Source organism: Maniola hyperantus, chromosome 7 (assembly GCF_902806685.2).
Source record: "Maniola hyperantus chromosome 7, iAphHyp1.2, whole genome shotgun sequence".
Classification (NCBI taxonomy): Eukaryota; Metazoa; Arthropoda; class Insecta; order Lepidoptera; family Nymphalidae; genus Maniola; species Maniola hyperantus.
In genome coordinates, this window is record NC_048542.1 from 7,542,476 (window position 1) to 7,568,950 (window position 26,475).

General features: G+C 37.0%; 2 protein-coding genes across 2 annotated transcripts in view; both read right to left on the bottom strand.

Moving 5' to 3' along the window:
* The window catches only part of LOC117983442 (facilitated trehalose transporter Tret1-like), an 8,724-nt gene extending 3,262 nt beyond the window's left edge, over positions 1 to 5,462 (bottom strand). Inside the window, exons 1-7 of the mRNA XM_034969992.2 lie at positions 5,349 to 5,462; positions 4,892 to 5,011; positions 4,561 to 4,716; positions 3,692 to 3,859; positions 3,384 to 3,516; positions 2,675 to 2,904; positions 1,831 to 2,025 (exon numbers count right to left, since the gene is read on the bottom strand). Of these exons, the coding sequence (XP_034825883.2) occupies positions 1,831 to 2,025; positions 2,675 to 2,904; positions 3,384 to 3,516; positions 3,692 to 3,859; positions 4,561 to 4,716; positions 4,892 to 5,011; positions 5,349 to 5,453 (1,107 nt within the window). The 5' untranslated portion in view covers positions 5,454 to 5,462. The remainder of the gene's footprint in view (positions 1 to 1,830; positions 2,026 to 2,674; positions 2,905 to 3,383; positions 3,517 to 3,691; positions 3,860 to 4,560; positions 4,717 to 4,891; positions 5,012 to 5,348) is intronic.
* A 2,580-nt stretch (positions 5,463 to 8,042) lies between these two features.
* LOC117983990 (uncharacterized) lies at positions 8,043 to 18,182 on the bottom strand. The gene is made up of 9 exons (XM_034970636.2): positions 18,083 to 18,182; positions 17,572 to 17,668; positions 15,950 to 16,067; positions 14,087 to 14,838; positions 12,743 to 12,803; positions 10,035 to 10,234; positions 9,663 to 9,814; positions 8,861 to 8,986; positions 8,043 to 8,250 (listed from the first exon to the last, which is right to left on the bottom strand). Exons 2-9 carry the CDS (start codon positions 17,666 to 17,668, stop codon positions 8,101 to 8,103), a joined length of 1,656 nt encoding a protein of 551 aa, XP_034826527.2. The 5' UTR covers positions 18,083 to 18,182; the 3' UTR covers positions 8,043 to 8,100.
* Positions 18,183 to 26,475: the final 8,293 nt, after the last annotated feature.

The following is a 26,475-nucleotide window of genomic DNA, read 5'->3' on the forward strand; positions in this document are numbered from 1 at the left end:
GATTTACTTTACCTATATAAAATAGGTGTTTCAATGTTAATGTTTTTCAGAAGAACGCCTTTTCCTTCCCAGAGATGAGCTCGCTACCACGGTAAGTAACAGCCTTTTAAACTCCCTTTGCTGGAAAATGACCTCCTCTCAGATAGCGATAGGGATTTGAGCCTGAATCCACCGCGCTGGCTCAGTGTGGTTGGTGGGTAAACACATGTCAGATAATAATCATCCAAGCATGCGGGTTTCCTCACGATGTTTTCCTCATCGTAAGTTGTGATAAAAGCGTGCATAACATAACACTTTATTTGTTGATGGAGAGCTCGCTTTCTGCCAATGATAATGTATTCACGTATCGTGGATTCGATTAATGGATTCACGAGCGCCGCGTCGCCTAGTGCTCAAACTGCTTGCTGGCGTACGCGAGTCGCTTCGATCGTAACGTGAACATACAAATATTGTTTATGAATATGTTTATTCACTTTCTGAAACAGATCGAAATCGACTCAAGACAAAACCAGATAGCAACCGAACTGAAAATCACTAAATCATGTTTCGAATGAACGAAATGCAAAAGCTATAATTGGGCATTGCTAGATCACTAAAGCATGTTTCGTGAACGAAGTGGAACGAAGTGAAACGAAGTGAAACGAAGTGAAACGAAACATGCTTTAATGATCTAGAATGCCCAATTATACACTACTAAGAAGATTCCAAGTTGTATAAGCAAATTAAATGCAAGCAGGTTGTAGGTAATTTGTCTTGTTTCAATTTTTTAACGCACTATCCGCTTTTGCAGGGTGTTTTTTCAAATAATTATATTATACTTATAGTATATTTTATTAATTCGGTTTTTAAATTTTAGTTTCTGTAAAGTGATTTTAATGATTGACTAACTGATGCCCGCGACTTCGTCCGCGTGGAATTAGGTTGTTTTTAAAATCCCGTGGGAACTCTTTGATTTTCCGGAGTCAAAAGTAGCCTATGTCACTCTCCAGGTCTTTATCTATACCCATGCAAAAATCATGTCAATCCGTTGCACAGTTGCGACGTGATTGAAGAACAAACCAACAAACAAACACACTTTCGTATTTATAATAAGGGTACTGATTTTGAGTTCCTTGTATTGAATTATTTCAATGTTACCAATGTGCCACTACAAAGTAATTTTTTTTTAAATCTCTACACGTGTAGGTACCTATGTATGTTGAAGTCGGATGCTTTGATTTTATATGTTATATATGTATAGTAGGTTTTAGCCTTTTAATAAGAGAAGTTTAAGCTTTTTTATTTCCTGCAACTGTTGATTTAGTTTGAATTTGTGTAGGTACATTGTATTAAAATTATATGGATTTACTCTTATTGTGCAATTTGATTTAATGTGCAAAGTTTCTCTGCGTATTGTCTGGGAGGAACGTTTGTTTGGATGTTTGTTTGGATCGTGGTTGCTTTGGAAGATAACAGGTAATAAAGTTGGAAAAAATCTTACGTCAAAATAAAAAATCTAATTTTTTAATATTTTCTTCGGAGTAGTATTAGAAATCATGTCATGCATTACCAGCACTTGGTGTCGTGGGAACCCCCGCCAGGCATTTTTTTAATTCCTATACAACCATTATACAAGATAGCCCTTGACAGCGATCTCACTTGGTGGTAAGTGATAGTAGCGGGCTAACTTGGAAGGGGTAGGATGGCATAATCGACCTGCTGATTTTTGCACATTTTCTCATTAAAATCTGACAGATCGACTGAACACTTCTCTATTTGTCTCCGCTTCAGTGGGAAAAACACCCTTATAGGGGAACAAGTAGGTAGGTATACCCTTAAAGATACGAGTACCTTATAGGAAAATGTTTCGCCAGCTATGACAACAGCAATTGGCATCAATCCTGAAGCGTCACAGAAGATACAAATGCACAATGTGACCACTGGTATCCATCCGGGAGGACTGATGTCGAACTCGTTGAGTACGAACCAAGTCGCCAACACGCACATACTCAGGCCAGATACTAAACACGTAATGATTAAAAGTGGCTGAAAAATAGAAACTTATTTTGTAAATGAATAGAAGTAAGTGAAAAAAGAAGACATGTTGTGCCGACCCCACGCAGCGTGGGATAAGGTAAGAAAGAAGAAGATTTTGTAAATCATCTAATCTTAAATATATAAAAGGAAAACGTGACTGACTGACTGACTGACTGACTGACTGATCTATCAACGCACAGCTAAAACTACTGGACGGATCGAGCTGAAATTTGGCATGCAGATAGCTATTATGACGTAGGCATCCGCTAAGAAAGGATTTTTGAAAATTCAACCGCTAAGTGGGTGAAATAGGGGTTTTAAATTTGTGTAGTCCACGCGGATGAAGTCGCGAGCAAAAGCTAGTTCTAAATAAATATACGGGGCTACTGGTATAACTCGACATATTCCTTGCAGGACGTGAAAGGGCGAATGCTACAAACTTTGTCTCTTAATCCTTTATGTATGGCTGAAAATCGATGCCAAACTGTAGGTACCTTCTAGGTCCAAGAGTTTGAACTAGCCATTGCAGAGAGGTTCCCTGTGCTGAGATTTTGCACAGAGGTTTTTCAAAATTCCCACGCGATAGAGGACATAGAGGATTTATATTTTCACCGAGCAAAGACGCGGACGGTCGCTAGTATGTTAATAAAACGCTCACCCGTCTACCTGACCTCTCTACAATTCCCGAAGCCATGGTAGCTCCGCACAACTGCACTGCACCCAGCACCATCGCCTGCTGGTTTGGTCGAAGCACCAACCCGGTCACGTCTGATGCCAGGCGGAATATGTCCCCAGCAAAGTTCAATACTGGCACAGCACCGCATAACTCTCGTGCTAAAGCCACTATTAGTGCTATTTGGAATGCTCGAAAGAGGATCTTATCCGTTACTAAAAAAACAACATTTTATTAATATGTCTGCTTAATTGTCTCTTAGTATTTAGGTACTGCACAAGTATATGCTCAAGGAAAGTGACAATTACGTGAGCAGAAAATTCTGGCTTGAGAATCTACTATCTACGTAAGTAGGTCACTTCGTCTAAAATACTTGCAACATTGTGCTTTTTTGAATCTTCAATAATTCATCTTTGCTTTTTAACAGTGATGTGGTTATCAATAGAAATAAAAACAACTTTGTCATGTAAATGTCATTTCGCAAGTCACTCGCCGGTTTACCTATACTAAGAACTATACGTACTTTTAAATTTAAAAAAATAGTATTAGAAGTGTAGGTATTGAATTCGCGCTACCTAATTCCAGAAACATTATGATTATCTCAATCCATCACCTGCCCACTACTGAGAACAGTTCTCCTCTCACAATGAGAAGTTGGTAGACTTCACAAGTTGCACCATTTCCTATTACTTACAGATAGTTTTCATTAAAAACTTTCCTTTTGACTCATCATTTCTCTGTTCTATCTTAATGAAATCCATTTCTTGTTGTACTGTCAGATCATATTGCCTTCGGCAACGAAGCCAGACTAATGCTTTTACTGCCTCCTGAAATTACAAATACGTGTCATGTCCAGTTTTCTTTACTCTACTACTACTACTCTACTTAACACGTACGTACTTGCTTTTTTAATAATTTCATGTTTCTTTTTTTCTATTAATAATTCTGTCATTTTGTCAATATTTTGCTGTAGTGAAGTAAAAAATAAACAAAGTCCCTCACCTCGTCTTTATCATGCTTGATAAGGTATGATGGTGATTCAGGCATCAAGAGAAACACCAAGAAGTTTATAGCTGGTACGGCCACAAATACCAGCAGAATGGCGTGGTAACTCAAAATATCTCCGATTATATAAGCGAATAGACTTCCGGTGGTGAAAAATAGTGCTCCCTGAAATATCGTAAAAATAATGTCAGGTATACCTAATACATATTTTGTTGCTCCGGTACACTTAGTTATACTTAGAATATTTTTTTTCCAGACAATATTTTTGATCTAAATAAAAGGGAATGAGTTGCTTTAACTGCTTTGATAATTACTGTTCTAATAAATAAGTGATACCTACATATTGTGAAATGGTCACAATACAAAGAAGGCCCTTCTCAGACAAGGGCGGTTTTGGAACCCTCGTAGCTTTATAGAAAGAGAAAACCAGCGCGTGTCGGTCTTTCGTTATTTTATAAACGCGAATAGAACGCGAATACGCGATCATCGCGCGAATGCCAATTAGGACACCTATTCGAGATATATATTTTTGATCTGTGATGATATTTTTGATGATCACTATATTTGATCACGCGTTCGTATAAGTAAAATTCGTGCGAACTTTCGATGATCGCGCATACGCGTTGTATTAGGACAACACCGAAACCTTACCGAGAGGCTGAGATCTATAGAGCGTATTTTGCCATAGCTTAGGTTTAGGTAAGTTTCATTTAAAATAAGATACTGATTACTGAAAGTACCTGCACTTTTCTCAGCATAAGTACTTCAGATTTTACACGTAACGTTATTTATAAAATATCAGCTAAATCCACGCGAACGTCGGCTAGTATACTTATTTATTATACAGGAAGGAATATTATACTCACCCAACATCCCAAAGCACCTCTAATATTGTCTTCGCTGATCTCTTTGATGTAAGTGGGACAGGTAACGCAGCTTCCCGCCATCACCACGCCGACCAAGACCCGCGCGGCAATGAACACCCAAATGTTCATAGATGAAAGCTTCAGTATCCAGATCAACTATAAAACACAACTCTAACTTCTTAAATGATAGTATTCAAGTAGCTTCTATTACTGAAACATGGATATCAGCAGACCAAACAGACCTTATTATAAATAGACGGTTATGAATTTGCTTCGGGAAAGATACTCAAGAAAAAAGTTAATCATTGGATTACATTGGACACTAACTTACAGCACTAACTGCCGACATAAAAAGTAAAGCGAATTTCCTTCCAAACTTGTCACCCATTGCTGCTACGAGGTATGTTGCTGGCACACAGACCAAATATGGAAGAGACGCCATCCATGATATCTGCATAAGTTGAATATTCGGTATTAAACACGCTCTAATAGGTATAGGCTTTGGACTAGAAAAGGCACTTTTAGATTGACCTGAAAACTCAATAGGCAGAAATAAAAGTTTTGGCTTTGAAGTTTGAATTGGGCATTCCCTGAGAATTGCCAGCTAACCGCGGCGTGCCGGCATATTGGTTTTGGACAACAAGATGTCAAAATATTCGCCATTCTATGCGTTTATCGTCAAAAACAATAATAATCCATTATTAATAAATTAGCTACTAAGTATCTGGGTACCTAATGGACTAATGGTTTTGGGAGGTTGGTCAAAGGAAGACAAAAAAAAGTGTAACCTCAACATCCGTAAGAGGTACGCTGGTAGGGGAATCTTCCGATTGCAAGAGAAGAGTCATCGGAGACATCCATCCTATGCAGTTTCCGTAGCTGAAGATTGGCATGGAAACTAAAATAAATAAACGTATTTATTCACTCAATTCAGAGAGCGTTCAGTCTTTTATTAATGTTAGTCGTGCTTATTATATGCATGTAGGTACATTTAGAATTAAGAGTAATGCAAATAAATCTCTAGAGTTATGGATAGCATTAAAAAAGAAAGGTACTTAATAAAAAACCGGCCAAGTGCGAGTCAGGCTCGCGCACCGAGGGTTCCGTGCTACAGTCGTATTTTTTTGACATTTTGCACGATAATTCAAAAACTATGATGCATAAAAATAAATAAAAACCTGTTTTAGAATGCACAGGTGAAGCCCTTTCATATGATACCCCACTTGATATAGTTATCTCACTTCGAAAATTGAAAATACTAATTTAGTTCATGACCACAATTTAATTTTTTTTTGTGTGATGTAACCACAAATTCACGGTTTTCAGATTTTTCCCCTAATATCTGCTATAAGACCTACCTACCTGCCAAATTTCATGATTCTACGTCAACGGGAAGTACCCTGTAGGTTTCTTGACAGACCGACAGACAGACAGACAACAAAGGAAAAAAACCGACCAACTGCGAGTCAGGCTCGCGCAATTAGGTTTCCGTACTACAGTCGTATTTTTTCACCATTTTGCTCGATAATTCAAAAACTATGATGCATAAAAATAAATAAAATCTGTTTTAGAATGTACAGGTACTATACAAAAAATCACATCATTTTATGACTACAGTCCAAGACCCTATTAATTGTAATATTTTATTTAAGTACTTAGTAAAGTTATTAACCACATTATTATGTTATACATACTTACTCAAAAACGCACATAATATCTGATTAGCTTGGCTCCCTTCGCGAAATATTGAAGAGATCTCCTTCATACTCGTTTATTCTCGTACCTTTAAACGAACAATTTAAACCACTCCTAGGTAATTCACGAGTTGTTTTTAAAACTAGACTTTCTTCTTGGAAAACTATTTATGATACTTATTTATTTACCAACTTTTTAACAATATCGTTGCTGTTCCAAAATGCCAATAAGTATATCTATCATAGATAAGTAGTCACTATTGCTGTAGAAACTAAAACAACATGTACCTACCTAGCGGTAGCGGATAATGGCACTGAGAGATAGTACCTACTTACAGCTTCCATTATCAAATCAGATAATTTTATTTAGATTCAAAGAGAAGTCGTTCTCACGTAGACATAGGAAGAAAGGAAAGGAATAAGAAAGGAATTTTGAAAATTAAACCCCTAAGAAGGTAAAATAGGGGTTGGTTGTTATTTCTGATTTTTCTATTATATTCTAGGATACTTCGGAAATAAGGGTCCCATTTTGCACGATAAATCAAAAACCTATTAATGCATCTACAACAAACAAATACAAACAAACAACTCTAACAAACCTAAATATATAAAAGGAGAAGGTGACTGACTGACTGACTGACTGATCTATCAACGCACAGCTCAAACTACTGGACGGATCGGGCTGAAATTTGGCATGCAGATAGCTATTATGACGTAGGCATCCGCTAAGAAAAGATTTCTGAAAACTCAACCCCTAAGGGGGTAAAAAAGGGGTTTGAAATTTGTATAGTCCTCGCGAACGAAGTCGCGAGCATAAGCTGGTTAAAAATAAATTGTTTAACTATATTAATTAGGTCTAGATCTTGATACCTACCTACCACTTAGGCTCTAGTATAACTTTTAGAGTTCCGTACCTCGAAAGGAAAAACGGAATCCTTATAGGATCACTTTGTTGTCTGTCTGTCTATCCGTCTGTCTGTCAAGAAACCTACAGGGTACTTCCCGTTGACCTAGAATAATTAAATTATATAGAGGTAGGTTCTTATAGCTGACATTTGGGGAAAAATCTAAAAACCGTGAATTTAGGGTTAGATTACACAAAAAAAATTGTGGTCATGAACTAATAATTTATTTTCAATTTTCTAAGTGAGATAACTGTATCAAGTGGGATATCATATGAAAGGTCTTCATCTGTACATTCTAAAACAGATTTTTATTTATTTTTATGCATCATAGTTTTTGAATTATCGTGCAAAATGTCAAAAATATGCCTGTAGTACGGAACCCTCATTGCGCGAGCCTGACTCGCACTTGGCCGGTTTTTTTCAAGTTGACATTAACTGTGCGTAAATCAGTCATTATTCACTATATAGTAAGGACGGGAAAACGTCGTGATTTGATATATTATATACAATTTTAGCAAATCTACATACCTGCCTACACTACGTCACTTTTTTACCTGAAACTCTGCCCTACTACGATAAAATTTGCAATAGTCGCTCTCATTGTCATATCAATGTTCATTTCTGCAAGTTTTACTCGCTAAAACTAAGCTACACTAAAATTGACTTGCTGCGTATGTTTACAATTTACATAGAGCAAGTGACTTGCCCGAGTTAACTTCTTCAAGTTTTATTGCCAGTAGACACTTGGCGTTAGACTTACAAAATAAACACATTCCATTATCGAAATTATTTTATTTCATTCTTAACAGATAGGTCATACTTAGAATTAATTTTAAAAATATAGTGAAGTAGGAAATTTGTATAGGTACATTAATAAAAGAAATTATGTATAATTTTTATTTACACTTAAGAGATTCATTTCCAAACTGTAACCTCGCATGTTATGATAATATGTATGAATCTCTAGGAATATTCATGGATGCTAATTCTTTTTCAATCCATGTGTCAGAATGTGCGATACCACCAAGCAACATCTGATCATTAGAATCACATCTGCCACGGGCTATGCCACGAAGAACTAGACGATTGCCCTGAAATGAAAGAATTATTACGTATACCTACAATATCACTAATGCACAATGTAGAAAATGATAATCGAGATTAAAAAACCGGCAAAGTACGAGTCAGACTCGCGCACTGAGGGTTCCGTACAACAGTCGTATTTTATCGACATTTTGCACGATAAATCAAAAACTATTATGCCTAAAAATAAATAAAAATCTGTTTTAGAATGTACAAGTAAAAAAGCATTTTCATAAATGATACCCCACTTGGTATAGTAGGTAATCTTAATTTGAAAGTTGAAAATAGCAATATTTGTTCATGAACACATTATAAGACCTACCTTCCTGCCAAATTTTATGAGTAATAGGTCAACGGGAAGTAGGTACCCTATAGGTTTCTTGACAGACAGACAGAGACTTAGCGTGCACTAAAATTTATAGTCTTTAAATATAAAATTCATGTTCCATCCTTTTTTAGCAATAATAAAAAGAAAAAGATGCAGATACTCTAAATTAAGTTTAGAGAAAGACAACAGAATCGGCGCCGTCGCTTTTGTTCCTTCGTTTGACGTCGTCTGTCCGGCATCATATAGTAAAAGAATTTATATTTATAATAACGAGGAATAGATATACTCACAACCGATGGACAAAGTATGGGTGCTCCCAAATCAACCAAACATACTGCATCTGCATTAGTACCACATGCTGCATCTTCTGTGTTGCCAGCTTTACCGCAACTTTTATCCTTCACTTTCAGAATTGTCTGTGAAATAAAATATCGTGGAACAGCTTTAGCATTTTTAATTCGGTGGTTGTAACTCACATACACGAATCAACGTTGGCAACCAATCCACTAGCCAGTAGGTAGCACTTTACAGGTCTTTAAATTACCTAATAGTTGCATTGGGAATTTCGGGTAAACGATACACTTTATTTTAATTAATGGATTGATGTACAAGCAAATCATCACCACTTCCTATCGCTTTAGTTAAGTACTATCTATGAACTTTTTATAATTAGTTTTAGTAGAAACTAGATAATGCCTAAATTCATCCGCGTGGACTAAACTAATTTCAAGCCCCTATTTTATCCGCTTAGGGGCTGAATTTGCAAAATTACTTTATTAGCGGATGTCTATGTCGTAGTAGCTATCTGCATGCCAAACAGCCCGATTTTCCAGTAGTTTGAGCTGTGCGTTGATAGATCAGTTAGACAGTCAGTCAGCTTTTCCTATTATTCTTCTTCTTCTTCTCGAGTCGACGGTCACCTCAAACATGGGCAGCCCAAAAAGCTGCAACCGCGATAGCTTGGTCTTAAAAGTAGCCGTCGGCGTCGTGGTGAAAATATTAGTCAGCCTACTGATTTTGTTCATGTAGTAGCTGCTTCCAACGACGCCGGGTGCTTGTGATTCCTATTATTTTAGTAGAAATTTTGATTACCGAATATATTTGCCAGTTGATATCGAACCCGTATCCTACACATATTATGTCGCCTTCGAACGGCCCCAGTAAATCAAGGCAGGCTCCTTGTGACCTATGTAATGTTACGTCACTTTCCACAACCAGTAAACCAATATCGTATGCACGTGTACCTGAAATAGGAATTGAAAAACATCTTCAATAGCAGAAAACCTTTCAGGTATTCCTTCTTCAAAACGTGATTTATCATGACGTCATAATATTGGCTTAGATATTATGTCACTTGGGAACAACGCCTCATTCTAGGAAGATAATAATATTATCAGGCTGCCTGATTATAAAAATCGAATGAGTAAGTTAATATAAACTTGTATGTTTAATTTTTTAGCTTACCGGTGTAATAATCTGGATGGAACAGTCGCTGCGATATAATATAATTCTTTCCAGGATAAGATGAATTCGGTAATCGGACATACACCGTCTTATTTACAGCTGTTATAAGACAAGTGGATGCAGTAATGATCGCCTTTGAACCGATTAAAGCGCCCAAGCAGAAAGGATTTTGTGATATTTGACCGCCAGCGCCATCAGAACTGTTGTATAAAAAATGAAAACGTAAATTCACGGTGGCCTCACATCTTAGTTACACAAAAGGAGTAATGATTATAGATATAGGTGTAATAATATACCTATATTATTATTTATTACACCTAAAAGAGCGAGTTTGAAAGGGACTTAATCTGTATTATTTCACCCTTAGATAAATGATCTACCTATACCTACCTATACTATCACTAATCACCTGTTTCACATAACGATAGCGCTACAATTGTTAAGCTAGACACTGACTTGTAAAATTTTGGTGTAATGTATCGAGTTTTTGTAATTCAAACCAAAGATTGGTTTGGACCCTTTTTTCGGATTGTGCCACACAATATGACAGTTTGTTCCGGCGCTTCTTTTGCTTGTTCTCAGGTGGAAGAAGCGCCGGAATAACCAGCTCTTAGCTTTAAGTTGTAATGTGTGGCACAATTGCATAAATAAACGTCTTTTGTTTTCTTTTCTTTCTAACCTATCATTCGCGGCGAGTGCCGCGTGCTCCACTCGCCTGTCGGTTTTTTCGCGAATGGGCTAGTTGACACGTTTTTTAAGTAGGTCTTAAATGGTTAATATTTGTCCTATTAGATCAAAAAAATTAACACTATATTTTTTTGCGCCCTAAAAACCGTAAAACTTTAATTCAAAAATATATTTTTCTTAGACAGGTGAAAACACTGTCGGCCATGTTTGGCCGATAGATTATCTGTGCTCTGACGTCATGCATTTGTAAACAACAGCATAATCTCCCAAAGTTTAATAAACATGACTTCTATACTAGTTTACATGAAAAATATAGTAATTATCGTTATTGTATCATCCGAGAATGTAAAAAACGCATCGATAAAGACCACAGGAAAGTTGTGGATTAGAGTGCCCAGTGAAATAAATATACGTAACACGCGAAGACTTGCTTAAAGAGATCCTAAATCACTAACGACTGCAACCCAAATTTATTTTTGCAAAGATCACTTTGTTGTAAGTCTTACTTAATAACTTATTCAATTTATAAAGAGAAATCGATAATTTTTTACGTTTACTATGAGTTTTTAGAAATATATAAAAACTAGCTTATGCTCGTGACTTCGCCCGCGTGGACTTCATAAATTTCAAACCCCCATTTAACCCACTCAGGGGTGGAATTTCAAAAAATCCTTTCCTAGTGGATACCTTCTCTTTACCTACAAAGAACACACCCACCAAATTTCATGTATCTAGGACCAGCTGTTTAGATGTTTAGGCTGTGCGTTGATATATAAGTTAGTCAGGACTTGAAATTTGATATATGTGGATACTACGTTAGTCCACGCGTGACATAGGGATGACATTTCTTTGTTTACATATTTAATGACACATCATGGCTGACAGCGTTTTCTGCGTTTCAAATAAAAATAAAAACTGTGTTTTTTTAAATTGGATTTATATATCCATCCTGCGTTTTTAATAATTGTTATTCATATATTTCGTTGTCTTAAGCAAAATACTATAATAAATAATCATTTATTGAACTAAATTAGATATGAGTCAAGTAGCCTATTGCCTTGAGTGTTACATTACAAGTCATTTTGAATGAAAATACAGCACACTTGAGCCAAGAGTTCCAATGAGACATTAACAGACATTACATGACACAGACTTACTTGTTACAACAAGTTCGCCTCGACTGTTAAATTACAAACAAACGATACGTAAATCAGTCTCCAGCTGGCTCACTCCGCAATGACGATTAAATATATAGTGTTACGAAGCAATATAAAATGCAATTCAACTCACACAGCATTGCGAGCTGAAATTAAATAAACGCCTCTCTTTCTATCCCATCAACCAATGTCAAATGAGTTCGGTGTCTATCATTCATCGTTGAACACTGAGTTAAATCGTTGAGCACTAAAATTTAACAGGTACTCGTACAATGTAAGTAGGTAGTAGGTACCTATTGCAATCACTTTTGATTGGCTGATACTTTGAGCATAATGCAACAGTTGCAAATTATTATCACAACTAGCTTATTCCCGCGACTTCGTCCGCGTGGACTACACAAATTTCAAGCCCCTATTTTATCCCTTTAGGGGTTGCATTTAAAAAAATCCTTTCTTAGCGAATGCCTACGTGATAATAGCTATCATGCATGCCAAATTTCAGCCCGATCCGTCCAGTGGTTAGAGCTGTACGTTGATAGATCAACCAGTCAGTCAGTCAGTCAGCTGTTCCTTTTACATTATCACAATGAGATTATCACAACTTTGGTGTCAGGTTTACAGAATATCTAGGACTACCTATAGGTACAGTTTAGACCGACGTCTGGCGGTGAAATAAGAGTCACTTTATGAGCAAGTAGACAAGTAATATTTAAATAATAATATGACATTACCGCACGGCTTTGTGATAGCTAACCATGCGATTATAATATTTTTATCACACACATTGTGCGGTAAGTATTTGACTACTTTACAGATATTTTGTTAGCGGTGAAATTATAATGTATTGAAAAGATATCTTCTTACAGGTAAAGCAGAACACACCAAGGGCACACATCTCCCTCTAGTGCTAGACAGTTTTTGTTTTCTGAAATCGAAACAAGATTATTCAGATTTAAAAACAACAGATAGGCCAAGTTAAGTATATTTATATATTACAACTAGCTTATGCTCACGACTTCGTCCGCGTGGACTACATAGATTTCAAACCCTTATTTTACCCCCTTACGAGTTGAATTTTCAAAAATCCTTTCTTAGCGGAAGCCTACGTCATAATGCATGCCCAGCTCGATCCGTCCTGTGGTTGGAGGTGTGCGTTGATAGATCTGTAGGGCGATTGTCTAAAACCTGCATCAATTATTATTACAATCTCAATTTTTCTGATTGGCTTAATTTGTGCGATTCTTGTTGCAACAATGCATTGTGGCCAATAGTGAGCGAGCATTAACGAATCAGAGATGATTGCGTTCGTGACATTGTAGCTGTCAAACAACCGCGGTAGGGCCACAGTTAATAAGCCAGTCAGTCTGCTTTTCCTTTTATATATAAGTACTAGCGACCCGCCCCAGCTTCGCATGGGTGCAATGTAGATACTAATGTGATGTCATTGAGGTGTCATTGCATCGGAAACTCTCAAATGAGAGGATTTTTTTCCGACCTAATTCACATTATTTCAATTTTTCTAGGGATCTCTAATTTTTTGAGAATTAAACTATAGCTATAAACCTTTCTCTTGAATCACTCTATCTATTGGTGAAAACCGCATTAAAATCCGTTGCGTAGTTTAAAAGATCTACGCGTTCATACATACATACAGACGCGGGATGCGACTTTATTTTATACCTACTATGTAAAGATAAAGATAAAGCAAGGATTTAACAACCTATAAAGATATTATTTTTTTCCTTTCGACTGTTTAAAAGTTATAAAACTCGAATAAAGTTGATCCGAGTTAAACTTTGTATAAAGATTCTTGTGGTCCAATTTTTATCGAAGTTAGTTGTGTATTCGTTTGACTAAATTAATGACTTATAAATACTTTTCAGATGAAAAAGTTAGTTTTTCCGAAAAACTAAGTAAGTAGATATAATCACTACCACTATTATTAATGTGAAAGTGTGTTTGTTTGTTGGTTTGTTAGTTTTTCCTTCAGTCACGTCGCAACGGAGCAACGGATCGACGTGATTTTTGCATGGGTATATTTAAAGACCTGGAGAGTGACATAGGCTACTTTTTATCCCGGGAAATCAAAGAGTTCTCACGGGATTTTTAAAACCAAAATCCACGCGTACGAAGTCGCGAGCATCAGCTAGTTATTTTATAATGATAAAACAGACCAGTGAAACCTAGGATAATTATATTTTTACTTACCGTTTGCGACATCAATCGGGGGATCAGGCTGCTGTGTTGTCTGCCTGCCTGTCGCTGTTGGCTGATCGTTTCGTGCCCACCTGTTTGTTGTCTTGCTGTCGGTTGTCGGTCTGTCAGTTGTCTGTTTGTCTGTTGACCGTATGGTTATTGTCTGCCTGTCGGTTGTCTGTTCATCTGTTGTCTGACTGCCAGTCGGTGTAGCTTGATTGAAGGATGTCCACCAGTCTGTTGTCTGACTGCCAGTCGGTGTAGCTTGAGTGATGGATGTCCACCAGTCTGATGTTGTCTGACTGCCAGTCGGTGTAGCTTGAGTGATGGATGGCCACCAGTCTGATGTTGTCTGACTGCCAGTCGGTGTAGCTTGAGTGATGGATGTCCACCAGTCTGATGTTGCCTGACTGCCATTCGGTGTAGCTTGAGTGATGGATGTCCACCAGTCTGATGTTGCCTGACTGCCAGTCGGTGTAGCTTGAGTGATGGATGTCCACCAGTCTGATGTTGCCTGACTGCCAGTCGGTGTAGCTTGATTGATGGATGTCCACCAGTCTGTTGTCTTTCTGTCAGTTGTCGTTTTCTCTATTGGCTGTTCGTCAGTTGTTTGTCTATCTGTTGTTCGTATGGTTGTTGTCTGCCTGTCGGTAGTCTGTGCATCTGTTGTCTTTCTTTCTGTCGTCTGCTCGTCTGTTAACTGTCTGTCTGGTATTGTTGCTTTAATGCAGCACCATTGATCTGGGTTGCATTGTTTCCCGCTCCTGTTCCAAACAAACAAAATAACTTTAAAAACTAGCATTTTCTTTAACCTTTGTAGCTTTGTCCCACCATAGGCAAGGCTAAAAAATAAAAGGATAAAAATATATTATACAAGTACTTAATTACGTAAGGTTTTTATTTTTTAGAGGTTTATCGTTGGTTTTTGATAAACATTATGGAAAACCAGACGTACTTCGTGCTTCTAGTATTGAAAATGGGCGTGACGTCACTATCATTTCGTCGGTGCGACCCATTCATCAGATCCTTGCTCCTGATGTCACATTAATATTCAGTGTTAGAAATCTTAGTTTCATCAGTTCAGTCAATCAGTTTATCTTTGTGGCTCTTGCGGCTCGTGCGAATCGATTCAATCTACTTGTACCAAACTTTTTTCTCAACTTACTGTGATGGTCTGAAATTCCCTTCCGTCGTCCGTGTTTCCTGCCACATATAACCTTAATATAGTCCGCGAAAGGTCGAAATGGCGATCGGTGTATTAGGCGGGGGGACGCCCCGCACACCCGTACATCACCCGTGCTCGCCCGCACCGGGTTAGCGCTGGGGTTGTGCGGGTGTACGGGGCGTTCCCTCTCCGATTGCTATTTCGACCTGTCGTGTACTACACCTGCCATGCAAGAATGAATAGGCAACTTCTAGGCAAGCGCGCTCCAAACTAGAATGGGTTTAATTTTTGGTAGAGTCAATTTGAATAGAGTTAATTTTTAATCTGTCTGGCTTCGTTCACTTTTGGAAATCTTTTTTATAGTAATAGAGAAAACCGATGTGCAAAATCTCATGTTTCTAGACACACCGGCAATGTACGTACGGATGCACCGCAAGGGAAATTGAGCATAACAAATAGCAATCATTCGCATTCAGTGGTATGACGAAGCATAACAATTCCTTCTCGTGCCACTGGTGGAACGAATTGATAACGCGACGAGGAGGTCTAAGGTGTATTTTGCTGATGGTAGCCGAAGCCGAAGGTTTGAAGGTTTGATTGAACGCTATCAGTCGCTCAATTTCTCGTTTTATACATTGCTTTGTACATATATACAGATATTTTTAATGAGTATCAAAAATAGATGAATTTTATATTATACGTTTTCTTACCTAAAGTTTATATCGTCTACCACACCACCTTCCCATATCAAATGTTCTCCATCGCAAGCTGACTCGTGCAAACAAATACCCTCTCTGTTATTATATGTACATGGAGTTGGTCCATTATCTGAAATGTGAATGTGATGTCTGAATGTTTTGAATATCCATCCAATAGGTCGGTATACAGTTGATTTACTTTTAACCGATTTCCAAAAAGGAGATGGTTCTCAATTCGGCCCGTTTCTTTTTTTAATGTATGTTCACCGATTTTTTCGAGGTTTCTGGACCAATTTGCATTTTTTTTTAAATCAACAGGGGATGTTTCCGTGGTGGTCCCATAAAAAATTCTGGATCCAACTCCTCAATCCTGATGCTGCAGGGTTGCTACTCGTCTAAGTTATCAAGATTCGGGAAGTGTTTATAGTGAATTAATTGATTTGGATTAATTGAAGGTACCAAGCAACGACTTTATGCTTCAACTCCAAGTCCCAACTCCTCAATCCTGATGATGTAGGGTACAGCACTCCTAAACTATAGTGATTCAGGAACTGCGAATGACGCAATGTTATTTTTGGTGCCAAGCATAGACTACACCATTGAACTTCGGATCCCAACTCCTCAATCTGATGCTGCAAGGTACTGAACTCCTAAGCCGTGGGGATCCGGGAATTTTTTATGGTGGATTGATATTTTAAGTATCAAGCAACGGCTTCATGATTACACTCCAAGTCCGAGGTGCTGTACCAAGCCTGATGATGCATGGTACAGCATTCCTAAACTTTAGAGATTCAAGAACTGTTCCTGGTGAAATAATATTGTAAATGCCAAACATAGACTATGTTATCGAATTTTGAGTCCCAACTCTTCAATCCTGATGCTGCAAGGAACTCCTAAGCCGTGTGGATTTCGAAAGTTTTGCCGGTAAATTAATATTTTAGGTACAAAGCAATGACAACTTACACTAAAAAGCTAAAAACAAATAATAAAAAAACTGACTTCCAAAACCACTACAAAGTAAGAAATAACTTTTGTTTCTACACGTGTATGTATGTTGAAGTCGAACGAGCTTCAAGCTTTGATTTCTTGTTTCTTTTATTGTGTTTGCGTGGTTTTGGAAGTTGGTTTTATAAATATATTTTTTATTGAAAATTCAATCCCTAAAGGGACAAAACAGGGGTGTGTAGTCCACGCGGACGAAGTCGCGAGCATAAGCTAGTTTTAAATAAGCATAATACTGTACTGAGACAGCCGCGAGTGACAGATGTTTTAGTAACTTATTCATACAAAAATAATTCGAAAGAAATATTTAAGCGTCCAATTTCCAAAGCAGTCAATTAAACTGTAATACGCGCTGATGATTTTCTAGATCCAGATACCCAGCCGAAGCGCCTCACTTCATACCACTAAATAGATGGATAACTCAACCACTGCGCAAGTTCTTTTTACCTGATACCAAACGATCTCTTTGCTCTATAGAGATTACCTGACGCCAAATATAACAGTTACATAAGCTAAATTACAATATTATTTAATTACAGAATAGGTATTACTAAATTAAAACTTTTGAACATTTTCATCTGAAATATTCCTAAGGTTAGGTAGGTAGTTGTAGCTCAACAATATTTACTTACCTATTGGGAATTTCGGTGATCTTCCCCACGAACGAGTTCCCATTGTCACAGCTAGTAACGAAAATAATAGAACCAGTAGTGGCATTCCAGTGGCCATCTGTAAACGCAAAATATTTTGAAACTTGATTTACCTACCTTTTTTGTTACAAGTAGACACTATACTTTAGTTTTTCTTCATCATTATGATCAACCCATCGCCGGCTCACTACAGAGCACGGGTCTCTTCTCAGAGTGAGAAGGGTTTGGCCGTAGTCTACCAAGCTGGCCATGTGCGGATTGGTAGACACACACCTTTGAGAACATTATGGAGAACTCTCAGGCATGCAGGTTAACTTCCTTCTCCGTTAAAGTAAGTGATATTTAATTAGTTAAAACGCACATAACTCCGAAAAGTTAGAGGTCCGTGCCCCGACCTCCTCCGAGTCTTTGAAAAATACACATTTTTATTTAATCATGCTTTAATCTCATTGTTTTTTAAGAGAAAGGTGTATCCTTTAAAGAAGCTACTTACCTCATAAACTGAAAATCCACGTCTTGTTTGAAATATGTCACTGCTCCGACTGGATAATAGATGACTGCTCAGGCTCACTACATATTTTATTGACCTTATCTTAAAGTATTTACTGGAAAGTATTATGCAACAGCAGCGTCTCAAAACTTTGTAATTTTTCCAACACAATCGTTGTCCTAATACAACGCGATTTCGCGATCATCGCGTGAATGCCATTTAGGACAGCTATTCGAAATCAGTACCTATGTTTGATCGCGCGTTTGTACGAGTCAAATTCGCCCGAACTTGCGATGATCGCGTAAGTCGCGTTGTATTAGGACAACGCCTATGTTATATGTCATATAACATATAACAAAATACCTACCTATATTGTGTTGTATGGTTAAATCTAAATACTTTAGTCGGCTCACAGTTCCCTGTTAGCACTATATTATTAGTCATTTAAAGTTATTTAAAAAAAATACATACCTACCTAAAGATAATTATCTATATCACTACCCTTATTATAAATGCGAAAGAGTGTTTGTTTGTTAGTTTGTTGGTTTGTCCTTCAACCACGTTGCAACGGAGCAACGGATCGACGTGATTTTTGCATGGTTATAGCTTAAGACATGGAGAGTGACATAGGCTAATTTTTATCCCGGAAGTTTTCACGAGATTTTTAAAAAGCTAAATCCACGCGTACGAAGTCGCGGGCATCAGCTAGTATGTATATAAAAGAAAAGATGAATGACTGACTGGCTGACTGATCTATCAACGCACAGCTCAAACTGCTGAACGGGTCAAGCTGAAATTTTGCATGAAAGGAAGAATTTTTGAAAAATTTTGTCCCTAAGCCCTAAGGGGGTAAAATAAGGGTTTGAAATTTGTGTTGTCCACACGGACAAAGTCGCGGGCATATGCTAGTAAGTTATACACGACAATATAATTTGGCCTAATCCTAGATTTACATAGTACCTACCTATGCTCAAAGAAAATTCTTTATTATAAGTACTTGTTCATTTTCACATGTGAATTGTAGTGCATTTTGTCGACCATTTTCATGGAGTAACGAATTGTTTATATTCTGTAGTATTTATTAAACAGAAAAAAATCATATACCTACTTATTATTAAAAGGTATATTTTAATTAGGTATTCTTTGTTCATACGTAAGTTATTTGGAGAACCCCGACGAACTCTTCGACCCATATGATAACAAGTAACAACTGCCGGCCGTACGAATTATTTTGTTTTTAAAATTATTGTGTAAATAAATAAATAAAAATCTTTTTTATTCAAGTAAACTTTTACAAGTGCTTTCGAATCTTCGGATGCATCTACCACTGGTTCGGAATGCCTTTCCTACCGAGAAGAACCAGCAAGAAACTCGGCGGTTGCTCTTTTCAAATATTTGATATACAAGATTATGCCATGTATAAAAAAGTATAATTGCAGCCTTGTGCGTTGCTGGAACGAGCTGCAGGTCAAATCCACGCTCTTTTATCATTTAGATAATCTTCAATTGTGTAAAGTGTAAATTGAATATTGATGTAACCATAAAGAAGTTTTGTTAGATATACCTACCTGCCGAATTTTTATTGGTAAGAACAATTATTTTATAGTGTTGTAGATTAAGCATTTAATACATTGAATTGTTGTTAAGTAGGTATATAAAGACGATCTATACTTAGTAAAAGATAAACTCAAATTCAGCTCATTCAAATATTGATGTTCTCCTTCTAGCATTTTGTTGGAAGGATAGGGGAAATTGTCAGCATATTTTAAGAAAGCCATTCAAGAGTCAGAAATGCCGCGCTTTAAAGATTGAAAATTCGGGCAACTTAGTACACAAAACCGAATTCGCTAGCAAATGAGAGCAGGAAGCATAAGGAATAAAAATACGACCTGGATTGAGAACCTCCTCCTTTTTGGAAGAACCAAGTTGCTTAAAAATATAAGTTTGTCTAAGGAAATTTGGGCAAGCGTCAGCTTAAGGAGCAAGAAAATGTAAGATTGCTTTAAAAGAAAATTCGGTAAAGTGCCAGGTTGCTTTTTTAGGGTTCCGTACCTCAAAAGGAAAAACGGAACCCTTATAGGATCACTTTGTTGTCTGTCTGTCTGTCTGTCTGTCCGTCTGTCTCTCAAGAAACCTACAGGGTACTTCCCGTTGACCTAGAATCATGAAATTTGGCAGGTAGGTAGATCTTATAGCTGACATTTGGGGAAAAATCTGAAAACCGTGAATTAAGGGTTAGATCACACAAAAAAAAATTAAATTGTGGTCATGAACTAATAATTAGTATTTTCAACTTTCGAAGTGAGTGACTATATCAATTGGGGTATCATATGAAAGGTCTTCACCTGTACATTCTAAAACAGATTTTTATTTATTTTTATGCATCATAGTTTTTGAATTATCGTGCAAAATGTCGAAAAAATACGACTGTAGTACGGAACCCTCATTGCGCGAGCCTGACTCGCACTTGGCCGGTTTTTTCATTTATATCAGTTCTTTACAGATTTAGTATGTAACGTAACATGATACTAATAATAAACCAGTGTACAATTTTCACAATATAGGCTAAGCTGTTCATAGTTGTGAAGTTACTCAAATACATTCTTCGTATGATTAGTGTTATCATTGTGCCAACACAGCACATTTATTAATCAATCGACTGAAATGCTGACCCAGCGTCTAAATTAAAATTATTACCTATGTTGACCTAAAGTCACATGTTCAAACATCGATCTCTGGAGGATCTGGGGTGATAGATGTTTGCGAACTTAGGTACACTATGATGTTTCCAGTGTAGTGTAGTTGGTTTCCGTAACCGAAATTTGAACCAAAAATATTTTTTCAGCTTGCGACTCTTGCGGCTCTGGCGGCTTTTGGACGTTTTTGAGACTTAGGACTTGGGCTCTCCACTACGATTTCACCAACGTAAAATAAGTCTTATCTGAGAGTAAATTTGACATAGGCAGATTTTCAATACAAAAACTGTCATTACGCCTAATTTATTCCTCAGTTAAACGTCACTCGACGTCGCGTCGGTGAAATCGTCTTACGACGTGACGTGTATATGATCGCCTTAAGGAATTAGTTTAATATTGAATTAGAAAATAATACACTGCACCCTATGTGTACACATCTTTATTTACGTTCATTAATCCAAGTTCTTCTTGTATCCATTTCATAGAGTGTGAAATGCCACCGAGCGTCACTTGGTCGTCATTGTTGCATACACCGCGAGCTATGCCTACGAGATGTAGATCTCGACTCTGAAAAGAATTAATTACATACCTAATAATTAAATTCCTTAATTATAGTACCTATACTTGATTACATAGAAGGCATGTTTCGTGATGTTAAAAGCGCAAAATCATTACCACCTATCCTAATCCTAATCCATACTAGTATTATAAATGCGAAAGTGTGTCTGTCTGTCTGTCTGCTAGCTTTTCGCGACTCAACCGTTCAACCGATTTTGACGAAATTTGGTACAGAGATAGCTTACATCCCGGGGAAGGACAAGGCTAATTTTTATCCCGGAGTTCCGACAGGATTTTTAAAAAACTAAATGCACGCGGACGAAGTCGCCGGCATCATCTAGTAAAAAATAAATTCTCAATGCTTTTTCCCCTTTCTCTTTAGCTGAATATTACTAAGGAATTTGTAAACACCTATTTCCTTACATCCAAAGCACAGTTCACGAAAGGGGAATTTTTAACAAAACATCGAGACTTAGACGTCACCGTCAGCCGGTAGCTCAAAGGTAGACCTATTTGTTTTTTGGATTTTACGTCACCATAGCCTAATATCGTCATATCATATCAAAATAATATCGTCGATTCAGGATCAAACCGAAAGTTCCCTTACTCTAGTTCACTCTGTTCAAAGGCTAAACAACAACCAATTATGTGATTTATATCCAAAAAAATTACAAAATAAATACAATTTCTATGGAGAATGGCAGTTCGTTTGTAACAAACATGTGGGGCCCTCTAGGCAGAACTAAACGTCCCTCTAAGAACCTAAGTTGGTAAGTATTCGGCTACTCACATTAATTTTTGGGCAAAGCACGGGACCTCCTCCAGCCACGATACACACGGTATCCATGTTTACACCACACGCAGCATCTATTGAGCTACCGTTTTTACTGCAACTGTTTCTCTTCACTTTCAAAAATGTCTGTGAACAAATAATGCTGTTTTTATATAAAATAGGTGATAGCTGAGATGCCTAAACCAATAAAAGCTAATCGAATATTTAGTACACAAGTTCTTTAATCAACATTGTCTAGAACTGTTCACTTTGAACTGATTTTTTAATAAAACAAAATCGATAAAAATGTTGGTTCAAATTTCACATTACAAAAAGTAAAAAAAATAGCAAAAAACCCTTAAAAAAATTGAAAAAAAATAATGATCAAAAAGTATGTAGGTACCTACCTATTAAAAAGATAAAAAATTATCATAAAAAAAATATTGAAAAAGATGTGCACATTTCATATCATTTTTTAGAAAATAATATTTACCTACCGAAGTGATTTTTCCTTTATTATCGAATCCATATCCAAAGCAATCGCCTTCTAATGGTTTCTGGAAATCGATACAGGCCCCTCGGGACTTCCCCTTGTCGAAGGCCACGTCATTTTCCAAAACGACTATGCCAAAATCATACTCGTGTGAACCTAGAAAAAGAAGAAAACCATCCTTAAAATAACTTCCAAACTCTATACCCTCGGGTATAGTCGGGTAGAGTCAATTTAAAAAAACCAAACAAGAGCGAGTCAGACTCCCGCGCCGAGGGTTCCGTACTACGGTCGTATTTTTCTTTGCGCGATAAATCAAAAACTATTATGCATAAAAATAAATAAAAATCTGTTTTAGAATGTACAGGTAAAGCCCTTTCATATCCCCACTTGGTATATTAATCATACTTTGAAAGTTGAAAATAGTAATTGTTCATGAACACATTTTTTGTGATGTAACCACAAATTCACGTTTTTCGGATTTTTCTTCTTACTACTACTAATTTGTAAAAAAAGTTTGTATAAAAACGTTTTAGTTCCAGGCTTAGTTAGCTGCTCTATGATGCAACTCCTAGTCGAAGGTTTGGAATATGTAAAAGCTTACCGCTATTGTAATTTGGATGAAACTTCTGACGAATTATGGTATAATTTTTCCCAGGATTAGCCGAGTTCGGTACTTGAGCGTACAGCATTTTCTTCCGAGCTGCCAAAAGACAAGTTGATGTCGTGATGATGACCCTTGAACCGATTAGAGCTCCCAGGCAGAAGGGACGATGTGCTATCGGGTTTACGTCTGCAACACTGTTGTACAAACGAAAAGGTAAAAGTTATAGCAGACTTAAACTTCTGACATTGTAAAAACTTTTAAGGCAACAGAATCATTTAAGTACTTACGTCTCGAATTGGAACAAGACTAACTTTAAAAACCATCAACCACCCGCATTTATACAATCGACTCAAAATGTCGACGCAACAGGATCACGTGACGTCCGTTTCAAAGGTAGCAAATTTAAGTGCGATAAAAAGAAAAATATTAAATAGAGGGTCTTCTAAAATTCGTAAAACCATGTCCGCTGTCAGTTTTAATTTTGCTAACCATTTTAATTTATCGATTTAAGCAAAAACCGGCCAAGTGCGTGGCGGGCCACGCGCAGTGTAGGGTTCCGTAGTCACAATCCTCGAAAAACAGATGTACCTAACTCCTTAACCTGTGAACCCTACTTAGCCATGATAGTTTTCCTTTAAAGTTACTACTACTACTACTACTTATATACTACTGCTGTGAATTTTTTCACGTTCCTATATACTACCATTTGGCTGATAGAGGGGGGGGGGGGGGGGACACACACTTGACTCTAATAAAAATTAACAATTCAAAACATCATATTTTACAAACGGATCTAGTAATCAAAAAATTATGTTCCCAGACCCACAATATTTTTAAAAGACCTATTCAACGATATCCCACACTATGGGGTAGACGAGAAAAAAAAGTTCATCCCCACTTTACACGTAGGGGAGCTACCCTAAAAAAAATATTTATCAAAATTTTATTTCACCACTTTGTCGGCGTGATTAATATTTATACCCATGCCAAATAACAGATTTCTAGCACTAATACCTAGTCTCTGGGATTAACCGAGGACGGACGGACAGACAGACGGACGGACATGGCGAAACTATAAGGGTTCCTTGTTTACTACGGAACCCTAAAAAGAACGGTAAATTACGTCAAATGTTTATGACGTCACATCTAGCTTAAGTAAATAGGTAGGTACATTTACTCACTTGTAAAGTAAAACGCACCAGGGACACACGTCGTTTTCTGGTGCAATACATTTATCTGTAATTAATAAAAATATACTATAAATATAACAAAATAAAACAACGATAAAGATCATAAAGATAAAGAATATGCTGATAATTATGTACGATGTCATACGTGTGGTTAAACGAAATCCAAATAAATCTCCGTTATATTTACCTATAAAAATGTCAACAGTACCTATCAGGGGTGTTACGGACATTTGCATCCGCATCCACGAATGCGGATCATTCGCATGAATTTAGACATCAGCATCTGCATCAATTAATGCGGAACATTTACGGATAGGGATTCATATTTGCAAGTAACGAGTAACAAGTAACGACCTGCAAAGAAAGTGGGCAGGGCCAGAGTGGCGCATGCCTCGCGCGTGTTTGCTAGTTGATATCTTCGTTCGCTAACTGACCAATGAAAAAGTGTACAAATTCACATTAATTCAGACATCCGCGGATGTGAACTTCTAATAATCCGCATCCGCATCCATGGACGTCAAATTTTATTTTATCCGCAACACTTCTGGTAGGTACCTATCTAGGTTTAAGATTGGTCACGCTCTTTCATAATTAGATAGTGCTTAAAATACTAATGGAGGCTTTACCCGGGCTTCGTCGATTCGCGCCTCAAGGTACCAAAAGTACTATTAAGTATTCTGTGATTGTATTAAGTAATTACCACTTTGGGCAGCACCAATCTGCGGATGAGGAATCACGCCTGAAGTACAGCACCAGTCACCTTGAGATGGGCACGGCCTTTTTTCTCTAGTCCAAAGGAAAAATAATTAATTAATTAATCGTCTAAAGTTGAAATGAAATGAAATGAAATGAAATGAAATGAAATGAAAATCTTTTTGAAATGAAAATCTTTTTTATTCGTATAAACTTTTACACCCAGTTGGAACCCAGAGGAAGCTAACATATAATACCATGTATTTTCCAGTACTAGTAGGGCAAATTACTCTACTTAGCGTTTCGGTTCGATGCCGTGTAGAAACTGATAAGGAGTATGGGTTAATGAAACAGCCATAGGTACCCTTTTCAAGTTAGCCCGCTCTCATCTTAGACTGCAGTCTGCATCATTACTTACCACCAGATGAGAATGCAGTCAAGGGCTAACTTGTAATGGAATAAAAAAAACTAAGTGAACAGTCTGTACATTAATATTACTTATATTTTTAAATTTAATCAGGGGCAGCAGCATAAAAATAAGGGCAAATTGTGACATTTTTAATAGTAGATGACATTGGGGCTGATTCTCTTGTAAACAATCTCTAAACTAAACTAAAATGGCACATCTAAATCTATTGCTATCCCTTTCATAATGTTGCTTGCGAAAAAGGATAGCACTAGATTTAGACCTGTTAATTTAGTTAAGTTTAGAGATAGTGTACAAGAGAATCGGCCCCATTGTTTTGTACTCTCACAAATTATTATCAAAGGGCCAAAACGTAGAGTAAAGTAATTAATTAAGTACTTATACAATACTAGCTTATGTTCGCGACTTCGTCCGCGTGGACTGCACAAACTTCAAACCCCTATTTCGCCCCCTTAGGGGTTGAATTTTCAAAAATCCTTTCTAAGCGGATGCCTACGTCATAATAGCAATCTGCATGATATTTTTCAGCCCGATCCGTCCAGTAGTTTGAGCTGTGCGTTGATAGATCAGTGAGTCAGTCAGTCAGTCACCTTTTCCTTTTATATATTTAGATGAATTATATTAAGATGGCGCTTCCGTGACATACCGTAATAATATCAGTTTAATTACCTAATTTTAATTATTTTAATTAATTTTTAACAAAAATCTGAGAATCGGATTTTTATTTTTGACCTTTATTTTTTTATTTATATTTTCTTACCTAAAATCACTATCGTCTACCACACCACCAGGCAATATCGTGTGTTCTTCATTACAAGCAGATTCATGTACACATTCCCCCTGCACATTATTTTTCGTTATGCATGAAACTGTTTGACCTGAAACGGTTTATTTTACTTATTAAAAATGCGACAAGGAAGTACTAAAACCAAATTAAAACTAAACTAGTGTTGTTTGATTTAA